The 26,426-nt window shown below is 43.6% G+C and overlaps 1 protein-coding gene across 3 annotated transcripts in view; it reads left to right on the plus strand.

The window, feature by feature from the left end:
- Nucleotides 1–1,546: 1,546 nt before the first annotated feature.
- UST (uronyl 2-sulfotransferase) overlaps nucleotides 1,547–26,426 on the plus strand; it is a 317,796-nt gene continuing 292,916 nt past the window's right edge. For 2 of the 3 annotated variants that reach the window (XM_061428253.1, XM_061428252.1), the window contains exon 1: nucleotides 1,548–2,359. In XM_061428253.1, the coding sequence (XP_061284237.1) occupies nucleotides 2,101–2,359 (259 nt within the window). In that variant the 5' untranslated portion in view covers nucleotides 1,548–2,100. Of the gene's footprint in view, nucleotides 2,360–26,426 lie in introns of all 3 variants that reach the window. The other variant, XM_061428254.1, reaches the window with a different exon arrangement.

Raw genomic sequence — 26,426 nt, forward strand, 5'->3', positions numbered from 1 at the left:
GGATGGTTATACCATATTATTTTTATTTTATTTTTAAACTTTACAATATTGTATTGGTTTTGCCAAATATCGAAATGAATCCACCATATTATTTTTAAATTGTAAACTCTTGACCTCAGGATCCTATTCCCTGATTTTCCATAGAAACTTCCTCAGTTATCCAACTTAGAAAAGTTTTCAAGAAAACAGCCTTAGAATCATAGAGGTCCCTGGCCCCCCGATTCTTTCTTTAATCAGGTCGTCAGTCACCGAAATGTACAGAGTGAGTAGGGGACCAGAGAGGAGAGGCACAAGAAACCGGAAGTTTTCCTTTCCATTTCCCAAGGTGGTCTGGGCTAAATGTGTTATATTCTATCCTCCAGTCACTGGGCAAATTATTAGGAAAAGCACCCTGGCTTGGAGATAGTACCTCGCAGTGGTTATTACCCTGGGCTTGAGTGTCAGAAAGATTTGAGTGCCACTCCCAGTCTGACTCCTGGTAGCTCCGTGACCTAGGGCCAGTCACTGAAGCCTCAGGTGGCACGGCTTCTACATCTAGCAGTCAATCCTCCTTACCTAATGCGTGGCTGATGAAAGCAGTCCTTTCCGAGCATCACACCCCTGCGCTCCCCATCCCTCATCCCCAGCGGATGTATATTTGATGCAGCTTTTCAGCGGGGAAGGTGCTCTTTCATGTCCTGAAACCTCCCTTGGAAGACACGGGAAACTGAGTCGCTCAGTCGTGTCCGATTCTTTGTGACCCCCATGAACTGTGGCGCGCCAGGCTCCTCTGTCCTTGGGATTCTCCAAGCAAGAATACTGGAGTGGTTTGCCATGACCTGCTCCAGGGGATCTTCCTGACCCAGGGATCAAACTTGGGCTCCCTGCATTGCAGGCAATTTTTTTTCTTACCGTCTGAGCCACCAGGGAAGCCCATGGGAAGACCTGGGAGGCCTCGATTAAAGAGGTCAGGGCTCTTTCCCTGAACATCTGCCAGAGGAACCACTCGAGTCCGCTCTGGAACACTCCCCACCCGCCTTGCCTGTCTGGTCCCTCAGTCGCAGAGGAGCAGCTGCCGCGTGAAGGCGAGACTGCTTCTTCTGTTTCCCTTCCTGGAGCTGGGGCGACGAACCTGGCCCTATGGGCATATTTAATTATAATATCCACCACTAGTTCTTTTACCATCTCAGCAGAGGCTTGAGCCCATCCCCAAGTACCTTTTATCCGCCTTTAGTAAGCAGCTTGGGATATAGAGGGAGAGTCAAGTTTCTTAAATGAGAAAAAAGACGAGGACCAAAAAAACCACACACACACAAACATATAGTACTAAAAGAAGTCGTGCCTCTTCCTGCCAGTGACTGTGTAGGAGAGGGAAGTCAGCGGGGGCCCCCAAGAGGTCGCTGGTGGCGCATGAACCGAGGCCAGATTGGAGAGAAAGGAGGAAGGGGGTGGGGGGGGGGGGAACACACACACCCAGAAACTTTCTTCCTTGTAGCGAATAATCGCCGCCCCCCCTCTCCCCGCCCCGCCTCCAGGGAGAGGCAGTAACGTGACACCCGAGAGAAACCCGGAGACCCGAGCAGAGGGCGGGAGGGAAAGAGGGAGGAGAGAGCGCGGCAGAGAGCCGGAGGGAGAAAGGGGAGGAGAAGGAGGAAAACCCCTGTCAAGGAGGTGGAGCGTGGAGATGGTGTCCGCCTCCCGTTCCTCCCTACAGTTTTTGTAGAGGAGCCTGAGCCGGGACAAAACACGCCGAGACCGACAGCCACAAAGCCGGGGGCGGGGGGGTCCACGCTGGCGCTGGAGGCGAGCCCCGGCGGCCGCGAGCGAGCCCGAGGCGCTGCGGGGCGCGGGACGCGGGGGCGCTAGCGGGCCGGGCGCGGGCAGCGCCGCCGAGCCGGGGACGGGCACCTCGGCCGCTCGGGCCGCGGCGGCAGGGACCATGCCGAGGAAAGTCTCCTGAGCCCGGCAACTTCGGCCCCCTCCCCGCCCCCCACCCGGGCTGCCCTCGGCGCGGCCCTGCCCATGTGCAGCCGGCCGGCAGGGCTCTCCTCCTCGGATGGGCAGGCGGATGGGTGACCTCTTCCTGGCACGGGCAGGCTGTGCGCGGCGGCGGAGCCGGCGATGAAGAAGAAGCAGCAGCAGCAGCAGCAGCATCCCGGCGGCGGCGCGGATCCCTGGCCCCATGGGGCCCCTCTGGGGGGCGCCCCTCCGGGCCTGGGCAGCTGGAAGCGCCGGGTCTCCCTGCTGCCCTTTCTGCGCTTCTCCCTCCGGGACTACGGTTTCTGCATGGCCACCCTGCTGGTCTTCTGCCTGGGCTCCCTCTTCTATCAGCTCGGCGGGGGACCCCCGCGCTTCCTGCTCGACCTGCGGCAGTATTTGGGTAAGGAAGGAAGGCGGGAGCGAGGGCGGCGCGAAGTTGTGCCGGGGCGGGGGTGGAGGGGGGAGCCGAGCGCGCCGGATACTTTGGTGCTGCCCCCGGCGCTACCTCGTCGAGGCTCCCCAGGTGGGACGCCCGCGAGCATCCGTGCGGCGACCCTGAGCGCCTGCTGTCTGTCTGTCTGCGCAGAGGCGGGGTGGGGGTGGGGCGCCGGGGGGTTGATTTGCCCCGCAGGTACCCCAGGGCGGGACGCCGCATACCTTCCCCCCTGCCTTGGCCACCCCGTCTGGGGTGGAGTGCTGGCGTGTGAGTTAGTGTGTACGAGTGTGTGTGTGTGTATTCGGGCCTGGCAGAGCGGGGAGAGGCAAGGGGCAGCGACGGCCGGTCCATGGCATTGTTAGTGACCACAGTCCTGTCCCGTCCAGCGCTCCGCGCCGCGGGGGTGGGATTAGTACCTCCCCGGGGCCCGTTCTGCGAATTCTGTCCCGCAAGATCTCCTCCTGTCTCCTGGCCTGGGTAGCCCAAGGGCAGTTTGCGGGCTCCCGTGAGCTAGTTTGTGCTTGGGGCACCCCCTGCACACCTAGCTGTCCGTAGCAGGGATCGACCTGCTTCGACTGAACGATCCATAGCGCTGCGTGTCCCAAGTCTGAACTTTTGGGGGAGGTTGTGCCTGGTTTAATAGGAGCAAGGCTGCCTATGTTTTTGGAGAGGTGAGGGGAAGGAGCTTGCGAAAAGAGCGGCTCCAGAGAGAGGATGTGACCTGCTGCTCGGTGGTCAGTGCGCGGGGAGAGGGGGTGCCAGGGCCCAGCGTGCGTACCCCAGGTCCCCGGTGCGCGCCTGGCTAAGGGAAGATGCTCCCCTCTCACAAGTCCGTGGCCAGAGCAGGTCTCGATGGTGCGGGGTGGGGGTGGAAGAGGAGAGGCTGAGCGGGCCCAGGTCATCGCAAACGTCCAAGCGGATAAACTAAAGCCCCCGGGGAACTTCCGGCATCTGCGTGACCCGAGCCAGCGCGCAAAGAGAAGCCCCCGCAGCGCTGGAACCACGAGCCAAACGACTCCGGCGGCTGGAGGCTGCCAACCTCACCCACAAAAATCCCTTCTTCGCAGAAGCCACAGGTCTAGATAGCAGATCGTTTTCGAAGGAAGAAAACCTCTTCAGCAAAGTGATAGATGTGTTAGAGCGTTTTGAAATGTACATGCAGATAAAACAATGTTTTGTTTTCCCGAGTAGAGAAGCTCAGATTTTAAAAGTTTCACTTCTCTTTCAGTAGAAACTTTGCGGCAACTACGGTTTTGTAAGATGCTTTAGAGAAAATTAGAGGAAAATATTGCCCAAGTGGATTTCCAAAGAATAATCCTCAGCATCTGGTTTCCTAGGGGATTTGGGGTAATATGTACTTTTGCTAAAGAGTCAACTCTTTTCTCTGGGAGTTCTGTGTTTGGAAGTCCACAGCCCCATTGGCTCTCAGATTCCTGCTACTACCACACAGGTTGCTGTTATTACCAACAGTTGCTGCTATAATAACTGACATAGGGAGGGAAGTGATTGAGAAGCTTAGGGGTCTTTCTCCATGAACTGATAAGTAATTCTTTGTTGGGGTTCTTTTCAAGCAAAATACAGAGGCCAGCGATGTAGGAAGAGTACAGTGGAGAGAGAAGGAAGACACCTGTGATGTCCTTTGGAGCACTTGGCTTTGGGCAGGGCATTTTCCATAGGTAAAATTCCGGTCTGGACCAGACTGCCTGTAACACATCCACCCAGCTCTTAAAATGTCATGCTGATAACCCTTCTTGGGGCAGGGAAATTTGGGAGGAGGAAGGATCAAAGGCATGTAGTGAGGCTAAAATCAAGAAACCGCAGTATCTACCCTATTAACTGCTTGAAAATTCAGTCAGATATGTGTGGTATCCACAATTTTATGTGCTTTCATTATATACTCCAGGAAATGAAGCCTGATAAATTTGGGGGCTTGGTTGTTGAAAGGGTGAATTCACAAGCATTCACTCAGGGAACCAGAAAGAACTGAAGGATGGAATATTGCTCCTATTACTAACTCATCATTGAATTTCTGACTGATGTAGTGGGTTGAAAATGACATCATTGTGAACTGAAAATAAGATAACCCTTGGCCAAATTTGTTCCCTGTTGTTTTGTTATGTAAACATAATGATTTTCAGGAAAAGTGGGCTTGTGGTCTTTAAGAGCGTCTAAAATATACCCTTAATAATATAAGGCCAAGGTATCTGCAGAATTATGCTCCCCTTGTTTCCTCCATTCTACTATTTTAGTGTCTGTGAAAACAAAATTGTGGTTAGTAAACACATCCTCTCAATTTTCCTAGGTAGCCAATTTTGGAGGCAAGTATTTTTCTTAAATATAAGTTCATATAAAGTAAAAATTTTCCAAATAAAAACATTATTTTTAGCAATATTTTTTATTTTTAATATACTTCTATAATATATTACATCTGACACATAGGTGAAGTGAAGTCACTCAGTCGTGTCTGACTTTTTGCGACCCCGTGGATTGTAGCCCACCAGGCTCCTCCGTCCATGGGATTCTCCAGGCAAGAATACTGGAGTGGGTTGCCATTTCCTTCTCCAGGGGATCTTCCCCACCCAGGGATGGAACCCAGGTTTCCTGCATTGCAGGCAGATGCTTTAACCTGTGAGCCACCAGGGAAGCCCACATCTGACACATAGTAGCTACTAAATAAATATCTGGAAGTGATGCTTGTACTTATTGTATCAAATAGGTAGTGTGATTTGTGACATATTGAACACTGAATATTCTCACAGGGAAGAAATAGGACCATTTATGACAAAAGCTAACATTTACTGTGTATGTGCCAGTCAATGCACATGCAGAATGAAATTGTATTAGCACAGAAATATCATAGATTAGGTACAGCTGTTATCCCTATTTCTGATATGGGAGAAAGGAGGGTAAAGAAGTTCACTGACTTGTTGAAGGACACAGAGTAAGTAAGGCAAGACTTGAACCTACGTCTGGTTGAATCAAGTGCCAACTGCATTAACACTACAAGCAGTTTAAGAGAAAAAGGAAATAGAGCCAAGATGCGAGTGGGGTGCTAAAGAACTGACTGGTCAAAAAATGATCATTTTTATTTCTATAATTTCATTTTCCTTTTCTTGATACTTTGAATATCTTGAGGGGCCAGCAGAGAAGGGAAACCATGCAAGCAGCAGGCCTGCTCTTAACTCCACCTTCCTGTTATTCATCCCCAAGATGCCATCTCCATGAACTAGGTGACTGAACTCTCCCAGAGTCCCACAGTTGGAGGTGAGGTGAATTGGAATCTTAAATTTTTTATTTCTCTCTCTCTTTCTTTAGCATTCATTCTCTGTTTGGGCTTCCCTGGTAGCTCAGATGGTAAAGCGTCTGACTACAATGCAGGAGATCTGGGTTCGATCCCTGGTTGGGAAGATCCCCTGGAGAAGGAAATGGCAAACCACTCCAGTATTCATGCCTGGAAAATCCCATGGACCAAGGAGCCTGGTGGGCTACAGTCCATGGGGTCGCAAAGAGTCAGACACGACTAGCAACTTCACTTCACTTCTCTGTTTAAGCTGTATGTGCATGCTCAGTTGCTCAGCTGTGTCCAGCTGTTTGAGATGCCATGGACTGTTGCCTGCCAGGCTCCTCTGTCCTTGGAATTTTCCACACAAGAATACTGGAGTGGGCTGCCATTTCCAACTTTAGCAGATCTTCCCGACCAAGAGATCGAACCATGTCTCTTGCATCTCCTGCATTGGCAGACGGATTCTTTACCACTGTGCCACCTGAGAAGCCCCTTTCTAGGCCAGTAGTTCTCAGTGTGCGGTCCCTGGACCTACAGCATCGGCATCGCCTGGTCACTTGCTATAAGTACAGATTCTCAGGTCTCATCTCAGACCTACTGAATCAAACAGTCTGGGCGTGGGACCCCAGACTCTGTTTTAGTAAGTCTTCCAGGTAATTCTGATCCCAGTCTCAGTTCGTGAACACTGTTCTAGAGTCAGAGATTGATTTTGGGAAGTTCCCTATGTATTTGAGAGAAAGAGAAGTGATGAGAGTAAGAGAAGTGATATATAAAATATTTTAAAAGCGATAGACGTGGCTTCATTTTTAAACTTCAACTTTTAAAAATGCCTCTGCTTTGCTGCATGTGCCCCATTGTTGCAAGAGGAAGAGCAGCCAACAGCTGCAGCCCCAGCTGGCTTTTGACTGTCTGAGGTTAGGAGATGCATGGAATGAGGTGAAGGGGGCAACCAGAAAGCATAGTGTGGAGGAAAAAAGGGGAGTCGGTAAAGATGCGTCTTTTTCTCAAAGGAACTGGGGTCAAACAGCTTCTTTTTTCCTAGGCAGTTTGGGGAAGGGCAAAGTCTGTTCTTTTTAAAGATGCTTTTTGCTGCAGCAGATTATAAATAAAAAGGAAAGTGTGTGAGGGGGAGGAAAGTTATGCAGAGAGAACTCTTGTCTTGCTTCTTTACCTCCTTGAAATGAGTGGAGGAAGGAGAGCATAAGCACACAGTGGGGTCAGTAGACATGAGTAAAGCAAATTGCTGTACTTGAACTTGGAGACCATGGTGTGTGTAGTTCATTGAAATTATTTCATTTATTTTGAAGTGGCATTCAGACTTTGACTTGCTGTAGAAAACTAACCAAAATCAAATGAAATCTTCGATAGAAATTAGATTATGATGCAGCCTCTGCCAGTAGACTCATTACTTATGAGCTGTGGAAATATCAAAAACTTGGAATAACACTCGGTACATAGATGTAAACTGAATAAGCCAGATGGCTTACTACTGATCCCGTACAACCGGCAAACTCTGATGATTTATCATCAAGACTTGGATATGTGATTTAGCCTTTATGGGAACTAAATCAATGGGAACTAAATCTGTTGCATTGATCTCAAGTTGATAGGCTTTCCTTTCCATTTTTAACTTGCACTATTTTAAATGGAGATATACTACTCTAGTTTTCAGAATTCCGTCTTGATATGTAGATTACATATAAGTGTGGCAATTTTGAGTCAAAAATGAAAGCAAAAGATGTAACTTTATTGACTTGAAAGTATCTAAGTTTAAATGAATTTAAAGGAAAATGTGAAAATTGAAGTCCAGACTTGTTGCAAAATAGTTTCTCTAAACCTTGAAAGTAAAATTAAGTTTCCTTCTGCACATCATATATAGTTTAAATATAATACCCCAGCCCCCAGACAGTAATCTAGGAAGTGAATGCATAAAATATGATGTTATCAATAGAAACTGTTGACATAAAAAGAAAATGACATTCTTGTTCATAGCTGCAAGTTTATCTTATAGGGTTGGTTGGGGACACAGTAGCACTGTTTTAGAGGAAGATAGAAAATGGAATTCAGCTATGGCAGACTGTTCTGTAAACACACAGCATGAATAGTGAAAAGCATTCTGTCTTGTAAAATATTTTTAATGTAGACTCATCTCAGTATGAGTTGTTTTAAACTACAGATAAATATGTATTATCTGGATACTGTCTTTCTTCAAATTCCCTGTCATTGATCCAAGTTTAAAACACTAGTTGGTTTTGTATTTGAGAAACTAGAATGAAAGTGCTCAAGATTTTGAGTCCCCAAAGAAACAGCATCTTTTGCTTCCCTAGAGGGAAACAGCAGGAGCAGAAACTGTAGCTTTCCCTGCAGCTGCACTGAACAGGTCAGCCATGGACAGTGAAAAGGCATCGTATCTGACGAACTGTAGCTACTAGAATGATTAGAAATTGACACTTGCTGTTTTTTTATTTTTTAGAAAGAAGTTAAGTCTTGACCACAAATAAGTTTTGTCTTACCTATATTTATTTTTATTACAGAAACAACTTTAAGCAAACAGGGATATATATAAACCCTTTTATTTATCAGAAATAGGGAGAGAACACTCAAATTTCACCAAATTCTTGTTGCAGAAGTCAAAACAATGTAACAACTATTGTGCAAGAAATTTACAAATGAAGCACACTTCAGTATATGCTATTGATTTTTAATTCACTCACTTAAAATGTAATAGCTTTTAATTGTTTTTAGAATATTCCTAGATAAGTGAAACCATTACTAGAGTCACTTCTAGAACATTTGCATCACCAAAAAGAAAATCCTCATTTGCTTTAATTATCACCTCACTATTCCTCCATTTCTCCAAGCCCTTAGGAACTAATCTATTTTCAGTCTTTATAGATTTGCCTCTTCTGGACATTTCATAGAAATGAAATCATATAATATGTGGTCTTTTGTGATTGGCTTCTTTTACTTAGAACATTGCTGTCAAGGTTCATTTGTATTGTAGCCTGTATCAATACTTATTCATTTTTATGACTAAATAATATTCCATTGTATGGATATACCACATTTTGTTTATCCACTCATCTATTTCTCAACATTTCAGTTGTTTCTTTTGGATATTGTGCATAAGGCTGCTGTGAACTTTTGTGTATAAGTTTTTGTATGAACATCTATTTTCTATTCTTTTAAGTATATCAGTTCAGTTCAGTTGATCAGTTGTGTCCGACTCTTTGCGACCCCATGGACTGTAGCATACCAGGCTTCCCTGTCCGTCACCAACTCCTAGAGCTTACTCAAACTCATGTCCATCGAGTTGATGATGCCATTCAACCATCTCATCCTCTGTCATCCCCTTCTCCTCCCACCTTCAATCTTTGCCAGCATCAGGGTCATTTCCAGTTCTTTGCATCAGATGGCAAAAGTATTGGAGTTTTAGCTTCAGCATCAGTCCTTCCAATGAATATTCAGGACTGATTTCCTTTACGATTGACTGGTTTGATCTCTTTGCAGTCCAAGGGACTCTCAAGAGTCTTCTCCAACACCACACTTCAAAAGCATCAATTCTTCGGTGCTCCGCTTTCTTTATAATCCAACCCTCACATTCATATATGGCTAGTAGAAAAACCATAGCTTTGACTATATGGACCTTTGTTGGCAAAGTAATGTCTCTGCTGTCTAGGTTGGTCATAGCTTTTTTTCCAAGGAGCAAGCGTCCTTTAATTTCATGCCTGCAGTCACCATCTGCAGTGATTTTGGAGCCCCTGCAAAATAAAGTCTCTCACTGTTCCCATAGTTTCCCCATCTATTTGCCATGAAGTGATAGGATTGGATGCCATGATCTTAGTTTTCTGAATGTTGAGTTTCAAGCAAACTTTTTCACTCTCCTCTTTCACTTTCATCAAGAGGTTCTTTAGTTCTTCACTTTCTGCCTTAAGTATACACATTGGAATTGCTAGGTCATATGATAATTCTATGTTTAATTTATTGAGGAACTGCCAAGCTGTTTTCCACAGTGGCTGCACCATTGTATATCTCCACCCACAGTTTATGAGTTCCAGTTTCTCTACAGCGTTACCAACACTTTTTATTTTCCATTATTTTGATTATAGACATCCTAATGGGTATGAAGTGGTATCTTATTGTGGTTTTTTTTTGGTATCTTCATAATGAGTAGTGATGTTGGACATCTTTTCCTGTGCTTTTTGGCCATATGTATATATCTTCCTTGGAAAAATGTCTATTCACACTCTTTGCCCATTTTTTATCTGAGTTGGCTTTTTTGTTTTGAGTTTTAAGTACAGTGTCTGGGTATAGAATAAAACCTAAATAAATTTCTAGCGATTGAACACAAAGGCCTCTTTAAAAGAATCTTGGGGGTTTTGTTTTACAGTTATGGATGACTTTGAATAGTAAACCCTTTACATTTAGTTCTACTGTATGAAAATTCATAAATAGGTAACACAACTATTTTACAGGTGTCACAAAGATTATTGTGACTTATATCTGGAATATGAGTGTTGCCAATCTTGAAGAGCAGATTAGAGTGCAATGGTGTGAGAATTCTTTCTTTGTGCTTATTCACTAGAATGGAGCCAATGAGTTTGTGTACATTGTGTTCCTTATACTATGTACTATGAGGCTACCAAGGAAATCTAGAGCATTCTTACAAAATTAGGATTCATATGCAATTCCTTTTTATTCAGATTGTGGTATATAATATACAGGACAAATATATAGTCCTTTAGTAAAATAGTAAAATAAATTAGGAATTTAACTTTATAAAAATAAATTAGGATTTTAGGAAGGAACATTTCCTTCAAAGTGTTAGAAGTTTTTAGTAGGTTTTAAAATTATATATTATCAAAATAAGAAGCTTTAAAATAAGTACAGTCAATTCCATGCTGCCTGATAAGAGATTCAATTTGAATAGTTTGTAACACTCTTATACTAAAAATTATCAGGGAGCCAGATAGCAGCTTAATGTCCAGGGTATGCTGCACTTCTGTCTATCTCAGATTTTATAGCAAGTGTCTGTAATTTCCCAAAGACAGCCACTGGCTCATCTTTCTCGTCTCACCACCCACCTGCCTTGGCTTCTGCTATTGCCCCTTTGCTGATGGCTAAGGAAGCTCAAATTCCAAGGATGATCTCTGAAATCCTTAGTACTCATTTCATAATCACTTCTGAAGTTTTGACACTGTACTGTGTATTGTCATAATTTGTAGGCAAGCTCCTTGGAAGGAAAAAGCTTGCTCAATACTTTCCATCTCTACTGTGACACCTCTCCTGGGTGCTCCACATGAACCCATAGGCAGTATCTGTTGATTCAAAATATTTGCTAAGCAGACTGTTCTTTACTAGGGCTTCAATTCTGCTTCATTTTGTTCCTATTTTAAGTAGAGAATGTGGGGAGGGGTTCCAGGAAAGACTCTAGCCCATTCTCCAACCCATCTCTTTCTGGCTGTTTGAAGCATATGCTCCAAAGATGTTAAAACCACTGCGACATACAGTTCTATAAACGTTTCCTTCTGTAATGTTGTCTGCCTCTTACCTGTTGGGATTTAGAATTGCATTGATAGAGCTTCCCTTGTAATTAAGAATGCCTGAGGTCAATCCAGAGATTTGAGTGCATACTAGAATGCAAACTTCTTGTTTCTTGTCATTTTCCTGAACCCTAAACCAGTCGTTTTGGAAATTTGCAGAATAGCAGTTTGTCTCTTGCTCTAGGTCAATGTCTTCCTTAAGTAGCAATTTGTATTAAATTAGCTGGTACATTTCAAGCATGACTGTAAGGAGATGAGACCATAAGATGATGTGGTTTTTGAAATAGTGACTAAATGGATTTTAACCTAGAATGGCAGAATAATAGATTATAAAATTAAGGCTCAGTGCATAAACCCATTGACCTTGTTTACTGAAAGACATGGAAATAACCTTAAGTTATGGCCTTGATTAAGTAATTCTGATTTCATTCATTGATAAATGATTTAAATAACCACTTGCATTAAACTGTAATGCATTTCTGGAAACATCATTGATTTTTTTTTTTTCTAGTTCAGTATGACTTTCACAGTCTTATGAAAATAAAATGAAAGTAGTCTGAAACATATAAACTTCTTTGTTCAGTCATTCAGCAGATATTCACTGAAAGCTTTCTGTGGGTCAGAAGCATCAGATACTAGAAAAAGTACAAGCTTTAGACCGGGGATCTGGGTATGAATGACTGTGTTTCCACTTCTTAGCTGGAACTCAGGCAATGCTCTTATCTTCTTAAAACCTGAGGTGTTTTAATCCATGTTGTTTGTTGTTTAGTCACTAAGTTCTATCCAACTCTTTTGTGGCCCCATGGACTATATAGCCTGCCTGGCTTCTCTGTCCATGGGATCTTCCAGGCAAGAATATTGGAGTGGGTTGCCATTTCTTTCTCCAGGGGATCTTCCTGACCCAGGGATCGAACCTGCATCTCCTGCATTGGAAGGCAGATTCTTTACCACTGTACCACCAGGGAAGCCCCATATGACGGGATTACTCTGGTGACTCAGATGGTAAAGAATCCACCTGCAATGAGGGAGACCTGGGTTGGGAAGATCCCCTGGAGGAGGACATGGTAACCCACTCCAGTATTCTTGTCTGAAGAATCCCCATGCGCAGAGGAGCCTGGCGGGCTACAGTCCATGGGATTGCAAAGAGTTGGATGTGAATGAGTGACTAAGCACAACGTTTTATAAAGTGTTTGTCTAACTCAAGGCCTGGCATTTGATTTCAACAAATGCCAATTTTCTTGCCTTATTCTTTGCTTCTCTCAGATCCCTTTTTCTTTTGGCACACACATACCAGTGGAATACGCAGATTCATGGCTTGCTTCTATTTCAATGAACCATTCTACCCAAGAAGTGTGAAATTACTGAAGCAGTATTTTTGTGGCTTATCTTGTCACCCTCACCTTCAAACTGATGAGGACTCATCAGCAGCTGACATTCTCCAGTCATTTGTCCTGTTAACTGTACACACACAAATCTTTCTGCTTTTTTAGCCTCTCTTCTGCTTCCTGGAAACCATCTGAAAAAGGAATTCTTTGCCCAGCCTGCTTTTCTCTGTTTTGAATTTATCCACGTTCCTCCCCACCCCAGGCACACACACCTTGCATTCACAAAATGAACGTAGTTGTAAGAGAAGGAGTATGGCACATCTCCCTCTCTGGGATCACCAGCTGGTCTAGGACTGGACTGTGATCCACATCAGTCTACTTTTTCAAACGATCACAGAGCCAGGCATACACTGGGGCTGCTGCTACAGCCTCTTCCCCTTAGGCCCAGTAATCTAGCCACGGATTTATTTCTGGTTCTCACTTCCCTTCCATTGGAGGTCAGGGCAGGAACAGTGAACCAAAGTAGCAGGTCATGTCTTTGTCAAAAGGCTGGTGAACTTGCTTCTGTTTTCCATTCTCTGCTTCTTCATGTTACCTTGACCTGTCCAGACTTTGATGGGTGTTGGGGCAAGCCAGAGCCACCAGGGCCATTACTCTCCAGCATGGCTGGTCACCCAGTCCCTTGAGAAGCTGAAAGCAAGTGGGATTTTACATTAATTACTTAGTGGAAAGTTAAATTTTGTCAAGGGAAACCATGACCTTGCAACTCTGGCACAGAGCTTCCTTTGATATGTAGACTGTTTGACACAAATGCCTTCTCACTGGATAAGTGCAACAGTCAGGCAGGGCCATGTGGGTTGCTGGAAGGGACAGGGGACCTGGGTCTGGAGGGAGTCTCCAAAAAGTTCAGTGGTCAGTACTGTTGAGTCATGTGAACCTCCTAAGCTTATCTTTCTTCACCTCCAAAATGAAGATGTTTAATTAGGTCTGTGATCCTCAGTTGTTTTTCTTTCCTAGGACCCCCATTAGCAGCAGTGTTTCCATGTAGTCCTGATGGTCTGTCTGGGAATATGTACCAATGGCCAGGAAAGGGAAAATGGAGATAGTTCTGGAACTTTCCAGATGATGGTGCCTCATTTTCCTTTAGAATGACTGAATGAGGTGCTCTCTAAGGTCCCACCTGGAGCTTCCCGGTGGCTCAGTGGTCAGGGACTGGCCTGCAATGCAGGAGCTGCAGGTAGATGCAGGTTCTATCCCTGGGTCAGGAAGATCCCCTGGAGCAGGGAATGGTGACTCACTCCAGTATTCTTGCCTGGGAAATCCCATGGACAGAGGAGCCTGGCGGGCTACAGTTTATGAGGTCACAAAGAGTTGGACACAACAGAGTGGCTCACACTTTGACTTTGTGGAGAGGAGTTACTATCAGAAGGGACTCTCTTCTCAACGGTTTTCTTTTGAAATGACTGTGCTACACCCACCCCTGCCCGTAGTTACCAGCAGGTGAGTGGAGCTGGGGGGAGGGGAGGGGAGGTACACCCCTCTGGAGCTCTGTCTCAGGTCCTAAATACAAGTCTTGCTGAGTTCTTGGTGCCACATTTGTGTTGGATGGTCTGCCCGCTGAGGTACCCTTCTCCACACTAAGAAGCACAGCCAGCAAGCCACTCCCAGTTCACAGCCAACAGCACGTGCCTCCTGCCCTGCTTCCCTCCACCCCTGAGACTTTGCTGAGTCTGTAAGAAGCAGAGGACAGAAGGAGCTAATGCAGTGCTTAGAATGTATCATCTTCCCTGAAAGTATTTTTTGCAATATTCCTGAAAGCAAGGGGACTCACTCATCTGGTTGGAGTTTTCGCAGAAACGTGATAGCAGATTTTTTTGCAACTTCATTCTCCTTTAGTGTCAAAATGCAACCAGCGATGTGCCAAAAAATGTGTGCTAAATCACACGCAGATTTAGACACTTCAAGAGGAAGTTATTTTTACCACAGTGGGGAAGAAAACAGAAAGTGACGATTAGCAGGGAAGCCGAGGCGGGGCTGAGTCAGGAGGGGAAGGCATGCCTGCCTCTCCTGTCTTGCCCGGCTGGCCTGGGGATTGTGGTGTGGTTGCCTCTTAGCAGGTAAAGCAAGGAGTTCCGGTGTGGAAGACCTGCCCAGAGGAGTTTGTTGACATAACCTCCACGTGTGATGCCCATTTGAACCGTGTGGAGTTCGTGTTGGTCCCTGCTGAAAACGTAGCCACCACCACCACCGCCCGCCCCCCCGCCCAATAGAAACTGCTCTCTAACTAGCAGCTGAGTAGGACCCGGAGGTGAAAATGGAGGACAGCATTCCGGAAAGCTCCATAAATACGAAAACCAAATGGCGCAGTGTCTTTAGTTTTCTTTAGCAGATGACAAGATTGAGGTCGTATTATTTTCTTTGCTCATGCTTTTCTCAGCTTAGAAGGCTGCTCTTGTTTGCTTGCCCAGCGGAGATCCAGGGCCTTACGGAGTCTGAAATGTTTGTGGTTATGTTCTTCTAGCCCTGCTGTGAGATGAAGAGGTTCCCAGAAATGAAAGGGAGGGAGGAAGAAATGTTTGTTAGCATCCACAACCTCTGTCTTTTTATAGCACCCAGCCGAAGGATATCTGCAGCTACCATGTAGTGATAAGATTTCAAGTCTCCTGAGTTTGAAGCTTGATGGTGAACTTTTCAAATGCATTTGGATGAGGCTTTATTCAGGCCTTCTTGTGTCTTGCTCTCCTGTTCCTTACTGGGAGAAGTGTGCAGGTCCCGTGCCAGGGTGTGTTGAAACAGTTACAGGGGTGCCACTCTGCTTGTGACCTGAGCTCTGGCACTGAGCGTGTGGATGTGGCACACTGTTAGTGTGTGCCCTAGCTTGGATGGGGAGGACCTACTGGAAAACACATGGGCTATTCGGTGGGCTCCTACTTTCGTGTTTCGTTTCTTTCATGATATAATGAATTTGCTGTTTCAAAACATAGTTGCCTTTCACCAGATTTTTCCTGGCCACCCGGTTGGAATGATAGGTGAGTTTTGTCAGTTTCAGAGTAAGTCTTCCCCACAGGCTTACATTTCATGGAAGCTTCATATCCATGAGACTTAAAGGATCAGAAAACATGTGTTTTCCTATTGCTTTCAGATGCCCGCCCTCCTTCCCATGTGGCTTGGCAGCCGTCCTCTGTCATCTTTTCCATCTATTCAAGTTCATTCCTTCAACAAATGTTCATCAAGCTCCAGTTATGCACTGGGTCCTGGAGGTAGTGTGACTAATGATACTGTCCCTGCCCTGGGTGCGGGGAGGGGACTGGATTCTACTGGGAGGAGCAGAGAAGGACTTAGAATAAATGTAAAGTGATAAACAGGGGTCTCTGGGAAGCTAAAGGAGGAGAGTAGAAGCAGGGATTAGATCTGCCTGGCTGTGATTAGGTTAATGATCTCCTTGGTTAAGATCCTGTTTATGCCAGGAGCTCGGGGCTTCTCAAATCTGGCTGCATAATAGAATAACCTGGAGAACTTTTGAAAATACTGATTTTCATTCATTTGGTCAGGGGTAGGGCCTGGGCATCTGTATTTGTTTAAAGCTCCCCATGCAATTCTGATGTACAACCAAACTGGAGAACCTCTGTAGTTCATAGATGGCCAGGTAGCTTTGGGTGTACCCTAAGTCCTTTTGTGGTGTTATTTAGAGATGTTTCACTTAGCCTAGAGTCTTTTATTTGGCTGTGACTTTTAACACTTTAGCTTTCAGCTTCTCTATACAAGCTCTTCTCAAACTTAAATGTGCATTCAAATCACCTAGAAATTTGTTCAACTGTTGGATTCAGGGGTAGTAGGTGGGGGGTGGAGTCTGAGATTCAGCATTCCCCAAAAGCTCCCAGTGTCACCAGTGACCCAGTCAGAGGACCACATTTTGAGTAGTAAGTGTCTATACTGTAGCATTTTTGGAATGTGATTAATTCTTGTAAACAGACAAATGAGCGAGGGTTTATCCTAGCCACCAAAGATCTGTACTAGTAAATGTTTCATTAATTTCTTTTAATTGAATTCTCAATCACCAGTTTGATTGTTCGAATTTAAGAACATTCTATGGTCTCTATGTGCATGCCTGCATGCTCAGTCATGTCTCTTTGCCACCTCATGGACTGTAGCCCACCTGGCTCCTCTATTCATGGAATTTTCCAGGCAAGAATACTAGAGTGGGTTACTGTTTCCTGCTTCAAGGGATCTTTCTGACCCAGGGATCAAACTCTTGAGTCTCCTGCATTGGCTGGAGGATTCTTTACATGTGTCACCTGGGAAGCCCCTTAATAACATTAGTTTTTTCCTATGAATCACACACTTGCCTGATTAAAGTTTGAAAATGTCTGCTTTTATTAATTTCTGTAATCCATAGTATTGAAATACAGGCTGTTTGGAGATTTGTGAACCTACGGATGCGACCTGTTGTCAAGTTTATTAATAAGCATAGGAGGTTAAACAATTGGTCTTGGATATAAAATTTCTTCAAATAGTTACTACAGATTCTTGTGCTGTTTTTAATTTTAATAATGTTGGAATTCATTGCCAAGAGTCCTATTTTCCAAATACTCCAGGTAAAGTTGTATTTTTTTTAATGGTCAGAGCAAATAACAGGGTGTGCTCCTACTGCTAAGTCGCTTCAGTCGTGCCCAACTCTGTGTGACCCCGTAGACAGCAGCCTACCCAGGCTCCCCCGTCCCTGGGATTCTCCAGGCAAGAACACTGGAGTGGGTTGCCATTTCCTTCTCCAATGCATGAAAGTGAAAACTGAAAGTGAAGTCGCTCAGTTGTGTCTGACTCTTTGCGACCCCATGGACCGCAGCCTACCAGGCTCCTCTGTCCATGGGATTTTCCAGGCAAGAGTACTGGAGTGGGGTGCCATCGCCTTATTTACACGGGGTGTCAATAAAGCAAATAATTGGAATCACTCAGTGTAATGCTTTGAAAACACAAGGTTAATAAATAATTAAAACTCTTACATGCTCCTTGTAGAAAACTGGGAAATAGAAAAGCACAAAGAAGAAAATAAAATGTGTGTTAATTCCTGTATTGAGAAGTACCTTGGTTTGGTTGCATGCTTCCAAGCAGTATCACAAATGTCGTTTTTGTCTTTACATGGTGTTCAACAACATTGGTTTTCATGGTGGCAGAGTTTCTTATGAATGTATAATAATTCCTCTAGCAAGGACTTTTGATATTTAGGCTATTTCCAGCTTTTCATGATTCTATAAAGTTGTGATGAACAGTATTAAATTTTTGCACACTTCTCTGGGAGAAATTCCTAGACTTGAAATTGCTGGGTTAAAGTGTGCACCCATTTTAAAAAATCACTTTTAGTACGAATTGCCATATGCTTTGGTGTCTTTCACCAGCAGTCTGTTTTGGTCATATTTTGCAAGCACTGGATATGATCTTATAAAACTCCTCACCCATTCAGTTGGTGAAAAATGATATTTTAAACTCTAATTCACATTTGTTTGAATATTGATGAAACTGAACAATTTGACTGTCTTTTGGGAATTATGGGTTTTTCCCTACTTTTCCTCTATAGATATGTTCTTTCCCTTGCTAATTTTAAGAATCCTTAAGAGATGAGGGGTATTAGCCCTTCACCATACATTCAAATATGTTTTTAAATTGCACTTTAGTTTTAAAAATCAGTTTCTTTTATTTTTTATTTATTCTAATTAACTTTATTCCATTTATTATTTTTCCTTTACTTTAATGCTTAGGAAGGTCTTATATCCTGTATTTTCCCTATATTTTCTTCTAGTTCATTTGTTGTTTCACTTTTTCATTTACTTTTTACACTCTTTCAGCATTTATTTTGATGTGAATTGATCCAATGGTTTTGCAAGTCTAGGTGGAGACAGAGTCATACTTGAGTGATGTCATTCTTTAACATTAAATTCAATTTTCAAATCTGGAAATTGATTTCAAGCCCAACTCTCTTTAGAAGATTTGAACTCCGCATTTGCCATTTAATTTCTAAACTTTTGGGACAAGGTCCCCCAGCTTCCAGCCCATGGCCCTTGTTTCTGGAGAGAACTTTTGTGTGTCAGTAGATTGTGGCGTCTCTGGCAAGTCTAGGCAGACACGACCACTCTCCTTGCACACTCAGCCTGAGTTACCTGAGTAAGTGCAGGACTAGGCAAGTTTTTAAGTCTTAGCCTCTTGGATTCCTTTTGAGTCTCTGGAGCAAAAAGTAAGCACCGCATCCCCAGACACATGCTTCCTTTTCAGCTGAGCTAGAACCGTTAGTGGGCAGTGATAGATGAGCTCCTCATGGACAGCCTGTCTCAGCCAGCCCTTGGCCCTTTGTAGTTCCTTGTAATGAGGGCAACCCTCTTTTAAACACTGTTTTTTAAGCAGCTAGATGACAATAAGTTGTTTAGCTCCTGTGTGCTGTTATTCTTTTGAATGTTTATAAAATTCAAGGGACCACAATTTGATGACAGAGACATTTGAAGGCCAGCCATATGGTCTAATAGAACTGCATCTTCTTTTTTTTGGAAATCGCATTTCTTCTATGAATTTGCCCCGAACAGGATGCTTACTATCACAGGAGGCAGTGTTGTATAAAAGAGTAGTGGCTTCAAATCAGAAGTCCTCTGTGTGAATCCTGGCATTGCCAGCATGCAGCTGTGTGACCTTCAGCAGTTCATGTAACCTTTCTGAGTTTCCATTGGAACTTTAGAGGGACTCTTTCTGCTCCAGAGCAACAATCACTAGATTATGAAGAGAATGCTATCTGCTACTCTGCTGCCTGGAATACTGTGAAAATTTGCATTTTTAATATCTGCTAATGCACACCTTCGTTTTAATTATCCGGGCATAAGCCTAGCCAGAACAGGTGGCACTTCAGAGTGTAGGAGCCAGAGAGATGTTACTTACTGTGCGATATGTGTATCTTGTATCAACAAGCAAACAAACACATCCATCAAAATTCTGTCTCTAGGCATTCACAAACAGTGCTTATTGTTATGTGTATTCCTGCCCTTTCTGAACTCTATGGTTTTCGTGCAGGAAGAAGACCTCTAGAGACTGTGTAAATTACATTTTTGTCCAGTAAATGTTTTTATTTGTTGAAAGAATATTCTTGCAAAGAATAGTTGGATGATTGAAAGTTCTAAAACGTTTATCCTGTGCTCACTTGATAAGATTTTAATTTTTCAAAATTTTTTTCAGAATTGAATGTGCCAAAGACATGAAGATTTTTCTAAAAAGCTGCTAGCCTAGTCGTCTCTGATACAGATGTATATATTCATAACTTTCATATAGGTATTTATGGTAGTAGAGATTCATTCACATGCCTTGGGGGGATGGGGGATCGGAAATAGGGAGAAGGAGAGGGCTTCATGGAAGAAGTGACATGAGCTGGGTGTTGAAGCATAAGTAGGAGTTTGCCTGACAGAGATGTGGCAAAAGGACATTCCAGAAAGAAAGAGCAGCCCTGACATAAAGGCTAAGGGAAAGAAAGTGAAAGTGTCAGTCACTCAGTTATGTCTGACTCTTTGCAACCCCTTGGACTGTAGCCCTCTAGGCTCCTCTGTCCATGGGATTTCCCAGACAAGAATACTGGAGTGGGTTGCCATTCCCTTTTCCAAAGGATCTTTCCGACCCAGGGATTGAACATGGGTCTCCTGCATTGCACGCAGATTCTTTATGGTCTGAGCCACCAGGGAAGAAAATTGTTGCCCCTTTGAGCCCTCTGAGCAATATGCGTGGTTGCTGAGAGACTGTGACAGGGAGAGAGGAAGTGGGGGTTGCTACAAGGAAGGCTTCTAGGGAAAGGGGTAGATTTTAGAGGAACTTGTACCTTACACTTATTGGCACACAGTAGGAAGCCACTGAACGTTTTCAGACCACAGTGTGGTAGCAGATTTGTTATTCATGAAGTTAGCTCTGGAAACAGAAAGTCACAGCAGAGCCGAAGTGGGTATCTGAAATGGTTCTCAGATTGAAAGTGAAGTCACTCAGTCGTGTCCAACTATTTGTGGCCCCATGGACTGTAACCCGCCAGGCTCCTCTGTCCATGGGATTCTCCAGGCAAGAATACTGGACTGGGTTGCCATTTCCTTCTCCAGGGGATCTTCCTGACCCAGGGATCGAACTCGGGTCTCCCACATTGCAGGAGATTCTTTACTGTCTGAGCCATCGGGGAATCCCTCAGATTGAATGGTGCTTTAAAGATCAAAAAGTTCTTGCACGCAGGTTATCAAACATGCTTCTTTACTTTTTCGAATAGTGGGTGTTAAGCTGGCTGTGCATATGAGGAACCTGAGCCCAGAGATGTTTGAAGGGCCCTGAGCGCTCTGTGGGTGAGGTGGGGAGGAATTTTGCATCCAGTTTGAGTCTGCTTGGGCCTCCGGGATCTATTCCATTTCACCCTGTGCCATGTGGAGGCATATTTCAACAAAAGTGCTCAAGTACTTTCTGAATCTTTTAGTTTGAACTTTCAAAATAGTTTTAATCTTGATAAAGAATGCTTGACAGGAAAACCAACGTGACTCTTCTCCCGCAGGTGTTTATTTAGTGTAATATAGTTATGTAGAGTTGCCTCTTTGCTGACGTTTTCCTGTTATGATAGCATGCTACAAGCTGATGGTTTGTTTTCTCTGATTAGCTGAAATGGGAAAAAAAATCCTCACTGTGTTTTTATCAGGACAGGTTATAACATATCTTGATTTTACGTTTCATTTATTTAGGTAACTGAGATCATGCCATTTTGTCATATATTAAGCTGACATTTAGGCTATAGTTTCTTGCTATTTTAGAAATGACTTTTCGCTGTGTATAGGAAGTTTATTTTCTCTGCTGCTTTATTGAAGACTCTTTAGAAGTGACTTCATTTGTGTCTTAACTGAAGTTCCGTATTCTGAGGCTGTCTATCCCGCATTCTGACTGTAGCTTTTTGTAAAGCATTTCAGCTCTTCAAACTGCTGTTGGAAGACATCCGGCCTTACCTGTGCTGCCACCTGCTCTATGACATTTAAAGCAAAATGGTCTAATTGTTTTGTCTTTCTTTAAAAACAAAACAAAACAAAAAAACCCAGAAACAGTTTTCTAAATCTCTGATTTTGCTAAAACACAATTGGAGGAGAGGTGTTCAGATCACAAAAACATTGAATTATGCTAAGACTGTGATGGATGGGTAGATGGTCCTTGAAATGACTTTTTGATCTCTTGAATTTCAGGACATCTTTTTAGAGAAGAGGTGAAATAAAAATTGCCCAAAGGGATGCTCCACGCCCTAAGTGAGCCTTTGTGAACGTGCCCTGGGTCTGGTGCTTATTGAGTGATAATGTTTATTATGGTAACTAGAACATGAACCTGGAATGAGAGTTTTTGTAGCTGAATGTTAAATTTTGTTATTGTTGTTTAGTCACTCAGTCGTGTCCGACTCTGTTGTGACCCCATGGACCGTAGCTCACTAGGATCCTCTGTCCATGAGATTTCTCAGGCAACAACACTGGAGTGGGTTGTCAATTCCTTCCCCAGGGGTTCTTTCAAACCCAGGGATCAAATCTACATCTCCTGCATTGCAGGGCAGTTCTTTACCACTGACTCACCTAAGCAGCTCAGGATTGACTGGATAAACATGGGGAAAAAAAGTAATCTAAATTCTTATCTATAAGGGAAAAATGATATGGATAATTGAGTAACCCATGTAGGGAGATACTGTACAGTCAGTTCAGTTGCTCAGTCATGTCCAACTTCGCAAACCCATGAATTGCAGCATGCCAGGCTTCCCTGTCTATCACCAATTCCTGGAGCTTGCTCAAACTCATGCCCATCGAGTTGGTGATGTCATTCAACCATCTCATCTTCTGCTGTTCCCTTCTTCCACCTTCAGTCTTTCCCAGCATCAGGGTCATTTCCAATGAGTCAGTTCATTGCATCAGGTGGCCAGAGTATTAGAGTTTCAGCTTCAGCTTCAGTCCTTCCAATGAATATTCAGGACTGATTTCCTTTAGGATGTACTGGTCGGATCTCCTTGCAGTCCAAGGGACTCTTAAGAGTCTTCTCCAACACCACAGTTCAAAGCATCACTTCTTCGGCGCTCAGCTTTCTTTATAGTCCAACTCTCACATCCATACATGACTACTGGAAAAAACATAGCTTTGACTAGACAGACCTTTGCTGGTCAAGTAATGTCGCTGCTTTTTAATATGCTGTCTAGGTTGGTCATAGCTTTTCTTCCAAAGAGCAAGCATCTTTTAATTTCATGGCTGCAGTCACCATCTGCAGTGATTTTGGAGCCCCCCAAAATCTCCCATTGTTTCCTCATCTATTTACTGTGAAATGATGGGACCAGATGCCATGATCTTAGTTTTCTGAATGTTGAGTTTTAAGCCAACTTTTTCACTCTTCTCTTTCACTTTCATCAAGAGGCTCTTTAATTCTTCTTCACTTTCTGCCATAAGGGTGGCGTCATCTGTGTATCTGAGGTTATTGATATTTCTCCTGGCAATCTTGATTCCATCTTGAACTTCATCCAGCCTGGCATTTTGCATGATGTATTCTGCATATAAATTAAATAAACAGAGTGACAACATACAGCCTTGACATACTCCTTTGCCGATTTGGAACCAGTCTGTTGTTCCATGTCCAGTTCTAACTGTTGCTTCTTGACATGCATACAGATTTCTCAGGAGGCAGGTCAGGTGGTCTGGTATTCCCATCTCTTCCAGAATTTTCCATAGTTGTTGTGATCCACACAGTCAAAGGAGCTTTGGCACAGTCTAAAGCAGAAATATATATTTTTCTGGAATGCTTTTGCTTTTTTGATAATCCAGTGGATGTTGGCAATTTGATCTCTGGCTCCTCTGCTCTTTCTAGATCCAGCTTGAAAATCTGAAAGTTCATGGTTCACGTACTGTTGAAGCCTGACTTGAAGAATTTGGTGCATTACTATGCTAGCATGTGAGATGAGTGAAATTGTGTGGTATTTTGAACACTCTTTGGCATTGCCTTTCTTTGGGATTGGAATGAAAACTGACCTTTTCCAGTCCTATGGCCACTGCTGAGTTTTCCAAATTTGCTGGCATATTGAGTGCAGCACTTTCACAGCATCATCTTTCAGGATTTGGAATAGCTCAACTGGAATTCCACCACCTCCACTAGCTTTGTTCATAGTGATGCTTCCTAAGGCCCACTTGACTTTATATTCCAGGATGTCTGGCTCTAGGTGAGTGATCATACCATCATGATTATCTGGGTCGTGAAGATCTTTTTTGTATAGTTTTGTGTATTCTTGCCACCTCTTCTTAATATCTTTTGCTTCTGTTAGGTCCATACCATCTCTGCCCTTTATTGAGCCCACCTTTGCATGAAATGTTCCTTTGGTATCTCTAATTTTCTTGAAGAGATCTCTAGTCTTTCCCATTCTATTGTTTTCCTCTATTTCTTTGCATTGATCACTGAGGAAGCCTTTCTTATCTCTCCTTGCTGTTCTTTGGAACTCTGCACTCAAATGGGTATATCTTTCCTTTTCTCCTTTGCCTTTAGCTTTAGTACAGCAGTATAGTAACAAAGTGAAAATGTTAGTCGCTCAGTCTTGTCCATCTCTTTGTGACCCCATGGACAATAGCCTGCCAGGCTCCTTTCTCCATGGCATTTCCCAGGCAAGAATACTGGAGTCAAAGGATCTTCCCAACCCGGGGATCAAACCTGCATCTCCTGCATTGGCAGGTAGATTCTTTATTGCTGAAAACATTAAATACATGTATCTGAATTTTCTGGACTCCAACACAAAGAGGAATGAAATGTGTCATGCTGTGATGATCTAATGTAAGAAGCGTAGGGAGTTCATTGGGAAATGGTGGTCTCTCTTTTCCGACCTTGAACTTATAGGAGAAACTGATTTGATCTTAGAGTATTAGAATAGACAATATCTTCTACAATGTTTTTTATTTTATTTTTTTTTCAGAAAGTGACATGTTCTCCTTGTGACTGTGCCAGACACTAGCCCTTTATAAAGAGTGAAAAGTGAGCTATAAAATCTCTCATCAGCAGTGGCTTTGCCCTGGAGAGTGAGCTGTCACAGTGTAGGTGTCTTGCTTTTCAGTGGGTTTAGGTGTTTAGAAAATGGGTATTGAACCTGGCCCTGATGGCTTCTCTCAAGTGTCAGTTTCTTCCGGCTTCTATTTGGCAGGAAGGGGAGAGCAGTCTGCTGAGTGATGTGCGGGGGTATAGGACTTCAGTATGGCAGTATGTGCGGGGGTATAGGACTTCAGTATATGACTTCAGTATGCATCTCTAGTTGGTGGGGATTAGACAGCAGGGGCAGCTTTCTGGTTCAGTCACGCTCTCTTGGACTGAGCAGGCTACTGGGGATCTGCTGGGCCCAGTGGAGGCCTGCCACCTGCTGGGGGCCCAGTATCGAATGGGACCCCCCACCCCGGATGCCCAGCATTATTCCTGATCCACAGGAATCAAGCCCTGGCACTGAGATCTGGGCCAGGATCTTTCTCAGCGGGAGAAGTTCTGAATAAACATATTTTGAATGCATTAATACCTGATCTCTCAAAGGCCTTTTAAAAAAAATACTAGCATACTTTCAATTGTCAATGAGAGAAGGGAATTCATTTTGCTAGTTTTTCTTCTATAATTTTAATAATGATACTAACTTTTATTGTTATTGACGATCCCCTGTTTTCCAACTGAGCAAACGTTTGTTAGTCTTGCTGTGGTTTAGACCCTCCTGGGTACATAATCTCACAAAGAGGTCTGTGGAATTTTGAAAAAAAAATCACAGAAAATAAAGGATATTGGGAAATCAACTATATGGTAGGTTAGAATTTGGGACTTAAATTTCTTTCAATATCTTTTAATGTCATCCAAATTTATATGAATTAGAAAATGGTCATTTTTTCATGTTGAGGATATGATGACATGCATATTAGAAGCCTAATTTATTTTTCAAGTGTACATGAGGTAAATGCAAACGCCAGAAGACTGGCTTACACACACACAGGCACACGTATTTTTTTGTATACCGGAGAAGCTAAATATTCAAGTCTTTTCCATTAGCTGACATTTTGTTTAAACATTTTTGCAGGACACTCCTATTTTCTATTTTTACCTTTTGAAAGGGACAGTGTAAAGGACAGCTGTAAGAGGCGATTTGTGAATTTGCAGCAAAGGCCGGGTGTAAACATCTATGACATCTCAAAATAGGGTTTCGTATGCCTTTGGGCACCCTGCACACAAAGACTTTGCAGAAGTCCTGAGCAGGGATTGTCTGAGAGAATCAAATTCTCAGTTGTCAGCTGCCCAATTGTTCTTCCCTAAAACTGATCTCCCTGAGAACCTGACACGTCTCCTGTCCTTTCCCACAAGCTTCCCCTTGATGCCCTCCCTTGCTTTGCGTGAGTCCTGCTGTGCTGGGTGCCAAACTCCACCAGGTGCTAAAGGAAGAAGTCTGAGGCTGGTGTTAAGGAAATGAATGACAGTGAAATTAAACCATTTTCCAGGTCAGAGGGTTTCAGTTCTTTGTTTTCAACCAAAGTGAACGAGTTCAAGTCATCCAGGAATCAAGTTATTCAAGGAATCAGGTTATTGCTTTGAGTAAATGGTCCACAGATCACAATGCGCTTTTGTTGTTTAGCTGCTAAGTCTCGACCGACTCTTTTGGGTTTTAGAAAGACGTTAAAGAAGTGAGTGACGTGGCAATAATATCACTCCTCCCTTTCCTATCTACTAATCTATGTGAGCAAGGTTTCTCAGTGTTCATTTTTATTACAGTGAAAAATAGAAATAAAAATGAAATAAGTAAAATTCAGTGACGGATATATTAACTAGTTACACACCATAGCCCTGTTCATCTCAGTAGATACATTTTCAATCAAGCTTTA

This window comes from Bos javanicus, chromosome 9 (genome assembly GCF_032452875.1).
Source record: "Bos javanicus breed banteng chromosome 9, ARS-OSU_banteng_1.0, whole genome shotgun sequence".
Lineage (NCBI taxonomy): Eukaryota > Metazoa > Chordata > Mammalia > Artiodactyla > Bovidae > Bos > Bos javanicus.